The 10,841-nt window shown below is 38.8% G+C and overlaps 2 protein-coding genes across 3 annotated transcripts; one reads left to right on the forward strand and one right to left on the reverse strand.

Annotated features, from left to right (window-relative positions):
- Positions 1 to 725: 725 nt before the first annotated feature.
- LOC137731795 (vacuolar iron transporter 1) lies at positions 726 to 3,306 on the forward strand. Its single transcript, XM_068471014.2, has 4 exons — positions 726 to 1,101; positions 1,187 to 1,272; positions 1,493 to 1,607; positions 2,781 to 3,306. Exons 1-4 carry the CDS (start codon positions 857 to 859, stop codon positions 3,076 to 3,078), a joined length of 744 nt encoding a protein of 247 aa, XP_068327115.1. The 5' UTR covers positions 726 to 856; the 3' UTR covers positions 3,079 to 3,306.
- On the reverse strand, positions 3,256 to 6,046 carry LOC137731794 (heat stress transcription factor A-8-like). Of its 2 annotated transcripts, XR_011068292.2 has the most exons (3): positions 5,614 to 6,037; positions 3,730 to 4,820; positions 3,256 to 3,589 (listed from the first exon to the last, which is right to left on the reverse strand). XR_011068292.2 is itself a non-coding variant. In XM_068471012.2 (2 exons), the coding sequence occupies exons 1-2, from the start codon at positions 5,851 to 5,853 to the stop codon at positions 3,816 to 3,818; spliced, it is 1,245 nt and encodes a 414-aa protein (XP_068327113.1). In that variant the 5' UTR covers positions 5,854 to 6,046; the 3' UTR covers positions 3,256 to 3,815. The 2 variants fall into 2 exon arrangements, 1 of the variants encoding a protein (XP_068327113.1); XM_068471012.2 differs by having other exon boundaries at positions 3,256 to 4,820; positions 5,614 to 6,046.
- Between the last annotated feature and the right edge of the window lie 4,795 nt (positions 6,047 to 10,841).

Genomic DNA, 10,841 nt, shown 5'->3' on the forward strand with positions numbered 1-10,841 from the left:
TTCTGTGAGGACACCTTTTCTTATTTATAATTACCACCTCCGTGACTCCGTCTCAATATGCGTGAATGCCACCTGCATGCCTACAAAATCTTGGATATTAGTGTTAGAAGGCAGGCAGGTTAATTGATTAAATCTCCGATGTGGATTAGATCATCGATGTGGAGTGAAACTGATATACAAGAGGTTTATTACACCATTGTAATTTGCTTAAACTATGGTGACAAAAATTTGCTGCCTGCATCACTAATAATTTTCAAATGGTTATTCTATAAAGGTAATGCTAAGAAGATTAAAGTTGGAGACAAATTAGTAAACTAAATGATGTGTCACCAATAAAAATAAACACGTTTATAAACGCTTAAATAATAAACTTATCATCAACTTTTATATCCTTTAGTTTTCAAAATTTTGTCTCTAAATATAGTCTATCTAACATTACGATTGTAGCATAGAACATCCTCCTCAATTTAAAAAGAGAAATGCTAAGCAGACTCTATATGGACTATTTACCAACTTATTTTTTTAGATAATATTTTATAATTTTAACATGAGAATTCACGTTAAACTGTGATGGCAGATAATCAGGTAGATTCTCACTTTAGAATAGTATCCTTAACGTTTCTCCTCTGAGAAAGCAAAATCCACGCACGCCTGACGCACGCTACGCTATGATTGGAGCATACAAAAAGGTTAAAATCATTGGAAATTTGGATACTGATTACCCCCAATTTATGCACAAAAAGACACCCATATAAATATAACGCTCCGATATCTCAGACGTTTGCTCTTCCTTTCTTCCCCGAAGAAACCTAGTTTTAAACGGACGAATCCAAAACCCTATTCCATTTTTTTCTCAATGGCTAATGACGGACAAACGACCAGCTTAGACCCCGAGAAGCAAGCGCTGCTGAATAAGCACACCGAGAAGCACTTCACAGCCGGCGAGATCGTCCGTGACATCATCATCGGCGTATCCGACGGTCTTACCGTGCCGTTCGCTCTCGCTGCGGGACTGTCCGGCGCCAATGCCACGTCATCTATCGTCCTCACTGCTGGCATCGCCGAAGTCGCCGCCGGTGCTATCTCCATGGGACTCGGCGGGTACTCTCTCTGTTCCGCTATTGTTTGATATCACAGCTTGTGCTTGTTTGGTAATATATTGATTCGTTGATATTTTATTACGCAGATATCTGGCCGCAAAAAGTGAATCGGATCACTATTTGAGGGAGCTGAGGAGAGAACAAGAAGAAATTGCAAACGTTCCTGATACAGGTTTAATTTGGATTGTTTTCCTCCATTGATTTAATTTTCAATTAGTTTTAAAGTTTATACTTTAATTAGGTCCTGGTCATGTTAATTGGAGCGGAGTGCTTCGCTCGTTATACCTAAGTTTGAATCTCATTTCTAATATTTTAGATTATATTAAGGTAACTATTTCTTGTTCGTATATGAATAATGAAATTTCTTTTCGTTTATGACGGGGTAATTGCAGAGGCGGCAGAAGTGGCGGAGATACTGGCGGAGTATGGAATAGAGCCGCATGAGTATACACCGGTTGTGAATGCTCTAAGGAAGAAGCCCCAAGCATGGCTCGACTTCATGATGAAGTAAGTTACTTTCCATATATTATGGAATCACAAGTTAGGTCGGTTTGTCAGAACATTATTCGTCCCTTTGCACATAACTTCGTCTCACTCTTCATAATTTAGCTTTATTTAATCAGGACTAAAAAATTCTGCTTCTAATAAGTGTGTGTATATACTTAAGAAACTCAGAATGATAGGAAGATATTTTCTTTTCCTTCCAAGATTTTTGTGAAGGTAGGTAAAGCGATGTGGATATTCTGTGAACTGCACGTGGTGGGGGCTAACTAGGACTAGTTGACAAGTGAAGGACAAGGATTTATATAGAAAAGTTTACAGTTATATACGTTTTATATTTGATAATATATTGTTAAGGGTAAAGTTTTTTCCACATAAAAATACAACTAAAACATAACACAACGATAAGTCTGTTCTAAAAAAGTTGCTCTCCGTGAACACCTCCATCACTACCGAATGCAATTATAAAAAGCCAATATCTTCTCATTGGAAGTGCTTAATCAAAAGTTGGGTTCTCTTTTGAAATGTGGACAGAATCCATGTGGTTGTGGTCCTTCATCACACTGTGAACGCATAAAAAGCACTTTTGGCCACTTCCGCTTCCACTTCCACTTCCACTTGGGGCACGTTTTTAATATTATTATGCATTTTGTGTTACGGCTGATCATTACAAAATCTTTTACTCATTAGTTGTTGAATATCATACACTTCACGGGGTAGGTATCTGCTATTCTGATAGGATATCAGTTCTTTTGATCTTTTAACTAATTAGAATTTTCACTGATAGATTGCAAAGTGTCCTAAAATAGCCGGTTCTTTTTTTTTGAAAATAACACTTCTATCGTTACAGTTAATAACATTGGTAAATAATACATCAACAGTAAAAGTATTCACGCGTTGTAGACACAATAATATCAAAACAAAAATTAACATTATCGATACCAAATACGTCATGCATAGATTGATTCTGCACGTGCAATTGGTGGGTTGTTGATGACAAAATATATTTGGTAGCAGGTGTTTGGTTTAATTTGCACTCCTTAATTTCTACCACAATGATGCCCGACAAGATTTCTGGTTTAATTATAATTTTAGTCTAAGATTTCATCGAGTATTAAGCTTAAGCCAAATGGATTGCATGACATGGTTATAATTAAGTTAATTTGAGTGATGATTCAGGTTTGAACTGGGATTGGAAAAGCCAGATCCAAGGAGAGCCTTGCACAGCGCCCTCACCATTGCCGTTGCTTACGTTTTGGGTGGAGCAGTTCCCTTGCTTCCTTACGTCTTCTTTCCGAGGGCCAGGGAAGCTCTGGTTGCATCGGTTGTCGTGACCTTGCTGGCGTTGCTGATCTTCGGGTACGCCAAGGGCAGCTTCACCGATAACAAACCCTTCCGGAGTGCCTTCCAGACTGCGCTCATCGGAGCCATAGCATCCGCAGCCGCGTTTGGCTTGGCAAAGGCCATCCATCCATGAACACTCGTCCTATCATATCATACAGACTACCTTGTCTGTGTTAAGATTGATTTACCTTTGTGCGTTGCGCTTCATGTTTCGAAATTCCAATGTTGCTCATTATCTTAACAAACCCTTTCGGTATAAGTGCATCCTGTGATCGTATATTTACTTTTTCGTCGAAAGCTAATAAGAGTCTTGTACACGAAAATGTCGTACAAATACTTCGAAAAATAAGTGTTCTTACAATTGTATTGAGAAAATAGGAACTGTATTTGGTGCCCCCATGATCTTACAAGGTACAACGTGGTATTACAAAACTATACCAAGCGAGGTTGCAGAAGCTATGAAAAACAAGAACACTGCAGTGGTGCAGACGATTCTCCAAATCTCTTGAATCAAGTAACTACCAGATTTGACGAAAGAAGTCTCAAAATTACATGTAGAAACAGAGCAAAATTATGAAACATGTCACCTCTTCCCAACAAAACGATCATGCAAAATTGTGCGGCTTGTCCCAACGTACCAAAAGCTGTCAACGAGAAAAATAATGAAGACGCAAGTCTACAAAACTCCAGGTAGCCTCGATGAATGAAAAGATGATTTCCAACGACAGCATAAAAGAATAACCACACACGCTATGATACATGTGAAGTATAAGAACCAACTTACATTAGTTAAAACTGAGTTGTGGAAGAGAGATGGACTGGTAAGTGTCCACGAGAACGTGTCACTAGAGCTGATCAAAAAAACCTAAGTTACACAGAAGTTGTCCTTCTGCTTTCCTGATTCTGTTCCATGTTGTTAGAGTCAGAAGCCAAATGTTCCATTTGTTCAGTAATAAACTCCAAGTTTTGAGAGCCCTCCATATTAGATCCATCCACTGTTGATTCCGATGCAAAGTTCTGAGATTTCTTCATTTGCTCAACGAAATAATCAAACTTTTGTGCTTCATCCAGATCAGGTACCATTGGTTCCACCTCCATTCTAGCATCAGCAGGCTCTTCGCCATCTTCCTTTGTACCTTCAATATTTTCTAAGAAAGGACTAGCTAAAAGAAACTGCTCCCATGCACCATCGTCAGATATATCTGGTAGAGTATATGGGGCATGAGTTTCTACAGGGCTTGACTTTTCATCCATTAGCATTTTCATGAAATCAGGATTTACAACAAAATCTTCCATTCCACCCAGATAAGCATCAACTTCAGGTTGTTTCTCTGAGCCTGAATTCGGTGGGACTATAGGCTTTGGGGCTTCGATCATGGGTGGTTGGTACCTCACTATCGCACCATCAGAAGCCACTGGTCTATCATCATCCATACACTGTTCTATTATATCGCCAGGTTCAGCAATTCGCCAACTATTTTCCTTTGGATGAAGAAGCTGAACTAGAAATCCAGGACTTTGCATGGCCATCACTAGAAATGACAGCATCTGCTGTTGATTTTTCTCCATTCCGCGAAGGCGGTTCCTCAGGAGGAGCAATTTATTTTGTGAAATTTCCTGGTGCTGCCTAAGCTTTGCCAACTCTTGCTTCAGAGCAACTTTATCAGTCTTCAAGTTCTCAACTTCCTTCCACAGACCATTTTCACTAATATTTTCAGACGGTATATCAGGATTGTCTTTTTGCTGTAATATCTTTTTTTGATCTGTACCCTGAGGATGTTTCCTTCTAGCAATATTCTTCAACAAATGCTTTTGACCTCGAATAAATCCTTCATTTGCAAACACCCAACGATCTGGATCTATTTTTCTAAATCCCTGCAACATTAAGATTCATCAGTACTTCACAATTAGTTAACAATTCAAGTAAAAACACGACTTTTACAGTCATACAGATCTACGCAGAGGTTTCTGTAGAGCACGTACAATGCATACATCAAAAGAGAAAAACAAGAAAAGCCATCCAACTCTGTCTCCCTTCGTTTCTCAAATATATCCAAATTCAGCCAAGAAAGCATACATGGGAACTGAGATTGAAGCACAACCTTAACCGGCAACCTTTTAATTAGTTTGAGAAAAAGAAGGGAGATGGTTGAAGCTTCGAAAATACAACTTCTTGATTCAAAATATTCAACAAATCAACAAAGGTCAAGGATCCCATCTTAGACAGATCGTTTTGAATGCCACTTAATCTTTTAACCACAGAAAAATTTCAATTCCAAATAAACTTCAACTTGAAGGAAATCCAAAAAATGCAACACTCCCAAATTAGCAATACTGCAAGATAGATACTTTATTGAAACTAATCGTATCTGCAGGAAAGAACATTGGCTTCTCAACCTCATCTTGTTTACAATCATTTACAAATGTGCAACAATTTAATATTTGGCACAAACACAACAACAGGAAATCACAGCAACAACAACAAACAAGTCTGCAGAAACCCCAATACAAAAAATCCGCACAATTGCACAAACCAATACCAATTCAGCCCAAAAAAAAAAAAAAAATTACCCCAACTAACATAGAGAGAAACCCCAACAATGCAATAAAAGAGAAAAAAACTTTGCCCAGTAAATCAAAAGGTAAGAAAGGAAAAAGAAGAACTCACATAAATATTAAGCTGCCTCATGAAGCTAGAAAAGTTGCTGTGCTTGAAATACTTGGGCAGCATTGAAATCGAGAACTGGGCCATGTCCAGTATCGCAAAGCTGTCGCCGGCTTCACTCCACGAGATTATACTGTCGCTGTCCTTGTCATCCACCATCTCGTAGCATTTTCTGAGAAAAGGAGGCACCGACCCCGACGGCCCAGACCCATCTCCTCCGCCCTTCTCCGCCGATTTCACCATGTTCAAGAAAGCCAAGATTTTGAAACTGAATTCGATTTGGGATTTCGGTTTTAGGAAATTCCCCGGAGGATTTCAGTGGAATTGGATGGAATCGGACGCAAAGTGTAGAGTTTTGACGACAAAGTTTCGATCTTTGTTTCTTCGTGTTTGCCGTGTTGACGGGCTTTTATGGTCTCTGCTCTCTGGGACATTCGAAAGACAAACTGGTTTTGTATCTGGTTTTGGCGTGTGCGGTTGACACGTGGAACATACAGAGTGGGCCGAGGTCAACCCGGTTGGGTTTCTATCCGTACGAACCCAAAATAAAATGGGCCTTGTCCAGCCCGATTAGGTGAAGATCTCTTTTCTTTTGTTTTATTCTTATTTCAGGATGAGCCACTTGGGTTAATGGAGGTAATAACGGTGCGGAATATGAGTAGGCTAGAGATTCACATTTAGGGTTTAAACTTAAAAGTCGTACACAAACATGAGTTAATACGACTGAAATTAAATTTTTTGGGTTAATTTCAATTTACTATCAGAAGTTTTTTGGTTTTTAACGTTCACTAATACTAATCTACCAAAATTGGGATATTTTTTAACATTATACAGCACAATTTCCATCAAGGTAGTATAATATCATTAGTGACGGAGGTTTAGGGTATTATTATTAATATCACAATTATTAGCATCAAAATATTAACCATTTTCTTCGTACACGTCATCAGTTAACGAAGGTTTTAACGAAAATATATAAGGTATCAAATTATTAGTAAGTTATATTTAGTATATACTAGTAATTGTATACATGCTATGCATGTACCTAATAATATTTCAACTACTTTAGTGATCGTTTATACAAATACATGCATAACACGTGTACAATTACTAGTCTTAATAAAGGCAACTAAGTCACTTCTCCCCCACCAAGAGAAGTGTATTATTTGATTTTGATGTTGTAGCAGTCGCAATATATAAGAAAATAAGTTGTACAATGCTTTATCTATAACAGTCTATTTTTTTCGAGAGTCAAAGAACATGTTGAGATATTTCAGAAAGGTTCTCACATCACTTTCATACTGGTTTATGTTGATGATATTATCATCACTGGGAGTTCTCCTCCAGTTTGTCAGTCCATTATATCCAAACTGCAATCTCTCTTTCCCGTCAAAGACTTGGGTGAGCTCCACTATTTTCTCGGCATTGAAGTTCACAGGTCTGCCAAAGGTTTACTTCTCAATCAATCCAAATATGCTATGGATTTACTCAAGAAAACTGATATGCTTGGAGTCAAACCCTGTTCTACCCCTGTTAGTTCCACCAAATTGGATCACTCTGGTAGCCTTCTCCCTGATCCTTCTTCTTATCGATCCACTGTTGGTGCTCTCCAATATCTCACATGGACCCGCCCTGATCTGGCCTTTGCAGTCAATCAAGTCTGCCAATACATGCATAGTCTTCGCACGATTCACTTGCAGGCTGTTAAAAGGATTCTTCGCTACTTGAAGGGTACTATTGACTCAGGTTTATGGTTTTCTAAAGGCAAGCAAGTTCTCACTGCATGGACGGATGCTGATTGGGCAGGATGCCCTGTGGACAGACGTTCCACTAGTGGATATTGTGTGTTCTTGGGTCCTAATCTCATCTCTTGGAGTGCCAAGAAACAAAGCACAGTCGCTCGGTCATCTACTGAGGCAGAGTATCGCTCACTGGCTCATACTGCTGCCGAGCTTAGCTGGGTTTGCAAAATCCTGCACGATATCTCCTTTCCTCTCCTTCAAACTCCACGAATTTTCTGTGACAACAAAAGTGCCATTGCTCTAGCCTTCAACCCGGTTTTTCATGCCCGCACAAAACATGTAGAGATTGATTATCACTACATCAGAGAGAAGGTTCTTCTGGGCCATGTTCATGTTCATCATGTGGCTTCGTTGCTTCAAATTGCAGATATATTCACTAAATCCTTACCTGCTGACAGATTTGCCCAACTTCGCTTCAAGCTCTCAGTTCGATCCCCTTCCTTCTGCTTGAGGGGGTGTATTAAGGATAGTGAAGGACCACCAGACTATGATGAGCATAAGGCACTAGATTAGAACTAGATTAGAACTTAGCTTAGCTGTTAAGCTACAGTATTGATGATGACTCAGCATTGGTTAGATATTTTATGAACATATATATATATATATATTCCTTGTATCCTGCAGATAAGGTTAATGAGAATGATTTCTTCTTTAACAATTGCAATCTCTCTCTCTCTCTTAGTTCTGTAAAGTTCAACAGTGTGATTCACACGCGTGTCAAAAATCGAACTTAAAACAAATTGGGTAGAATATGAATATACAAATCATTTTTACACATTGAAGAAATTTGAAGCAAATCCTATGGAATAAGTAGTAAGAATATATCATATTCCATTATTCCTGTTTGGCCATTTTCATATGTCCAGTTCTACCGTTGGAAACCCTCCCCCAGGCTATTCACTATTTAATCGACCCAATGAACAGTAATTGCCTTTTGCATATCCACCATTGCTTTGAATAGCCCTGGCAATAGGTAATAAAATATTAGTATTTTTTTATTTATAATTAATATTATATTATTAATTTATCTTTCCAATCTCTTCCTGAAACTTCTACCATTTTTGTTTTCTTCTTCCTTCCCACTCTCTCACTTCCCTCTCCCTCATCATCTTCCTTTTTTTCTCCTGCCGACATCTTCCTTCCCGCTCTCTTTTTCTCCGGTCGACAAATCCCTTCCCTTTCAGACACCTTTTATTCCCCTAAACACCACAAATCAAACCCAAAGTTTTATGCCTCCAACCAGCAATTTGAACTCTCTTTGCTCACGGGTCCTCTGATCTTCCACTATTTGCAGATGGACACCGCCATGAGACCAAAACATAGCAGATTATCAAGAACTTTCAGCAAAGTCATCAACCTCCGCACCGCCACGAGCATAATTGCTTCCAGCAATGGCATTTGCCTCCTCGTGTTGAACGGAAAGTTCAAGGACAATCTCGACCGGCGGAAGGATGACAAGAAGGAAGAATAGTTCAGAGTCGGGAATAGAGCGGTTATGGAAGTGCTTATGGCCAAGCTCTTCGCCGGAATCACTTCCATAAAAGCAGCTTACACGGAGCACCGAACCCACCCGCGTCAACCTTGCGTCACCTGATGTCAGTCTTGCGTCACGTGGCCTTCGGGTTCTCGGGTTGGCAACTCCTACTGGGCCTCTCCCTCGGGCTACCTTGCCAACACACGTTGGACTTGCTTGCTCGGGCTTTCTGGCCCTGTTCACGCCCATGTCCATCAGGCTCCAGCACACGCTGAAGCTACTCTGAGGGATCGAAACTGGCTCTCGTGAGCGTGCGATGCTTTACGTGGTGGATCACAACTCTTTACGACGACATGTTTCGGCCTGTCCAGGCTTTATTGACTGCTCGAAACTTGGCCCCCTAGCGGCTATGTCCGACAGTCGTCGCAATATTATGTTATTTTTCTAGGACCCGGCTTCTCTGCCCTCCTACTTCCCATACACTCTCATCCCCTCATATTTTGTGCGGTCACGGTTAAGCCACGTCAACATTTTATATTGATTTTTTTATAGAGATAATAAGACAAAAAACAATAGTAATATAAAATGTTGACGTGATTTAACTGTTACTGCACAAATAGAAGAGGATGTGAGTGTATGAGAAGTGGGAGGGCAGAGAAGCCAGATCCATTTTTCTATCCAAACAACTATTGCTATGAATAATATTTAGGTACCCAGTGACTACTTTATTATCGCTTTTTGATTGGCCTAATTAAATGTGTGGCGTGCTACTTGTTTTTCAAAGTTTTAAAAGAAATTAAAGAGCATATTTATTACTTTTTAAAATAATTCAACACTGAAATGTTATTGGACAAAGTTAAAAGGTGAGTGAGTACTTAAGCATGAATTATCACTCAAGTATTATCCTTAAACTATTTGATACTATTTACTAATTAATTTTTTTTTATTAACTATATATGCTAATTACATACAACAACAACAAAGCATACTCATTCGAACAAATATAAAAAAATTAGACGACAAATTACTCTGTAAATTTAATTATCTATTTTATACACCAGCAATAATTTTACAATCCTCTATAAATATCCTATGTTTTTTTATTTTTAAATTTTGATTTTTATATTTTTGAATAAAATATTAAAAAAATTAAAAAGTCTATCTTATATTCCAAAACAGCATGAAAAATCTCATCCACTAATTCATCTTGCTTTACATACATGAATTCACTTGTGTTTTTATAAAAATTATTTCTAAATATATTTATACTGAAAACGTTTTCAATCATCTTACAAACATTTATAAATCACCACGTTTCTTTTAGAATTTCAAACGGGTAGCGTGGCAACAGCTGGAAGTCACCGGCTCGCCATGTCAGCAGTGCGGTCCAAGCTCGATGATGTAATGCAAGTGGATATTATTTTTTTTAACCTATTTTTTATTTTATTTTCCCTCAGCTTGGAGGGTTGGAGCTGGATCTGATGGACTGTCCAATTACCCATTAAACTACTAGGATTAATTCTGGGATTTGGATCCTAAGCGAAGGAGACGAAGCCTTCTGATCCAAATACACAGATCGTTAGATTTTGATCCAACGATTAAAATTATTATAATTTAAAAAAAAATCTTTTATTTATAACCGTTGGATCAAAATCTAACGGTCTGTATGTTTGGATCAGGAGGATTCGTCTCCCTTACCCTGGAGAGGATCCAGATCCTTAATTCTGGATAAGAACCTGGGACACGTCTAACTACAAGAGAGCGACACGTCGTTTGCGTGACATTTTTGTTTCTAGATATTTGTGTAAAATGACAATGTACCCAGCCGGCGGTTCGGCCATTTTTCCCCGTAAAACTCGAAACAAAAGAAACAGATAAGGTTTTGTGTCAGAGTGCTTACGCGGTATGGACAAGTCCCTCGTGTGGGTCCCACCTCAATGTAGTAAGCCTCGTGG

The sequence above is a fragment of the Pyrus communis genome, chromosome 16 (assembly GCF_041283825.1).
Source record: "Pyrus communis isolate YQ-2024b chromosome 16, ASM4128382v1, whole genome shotgun sequence".
Taxonomy (NCBI): Eukaryota; Viridiplantae; Streptophyta; class Magnoliopsida; order Rosales; family Rosaceae; genus Pyrus; species Pyrus communis.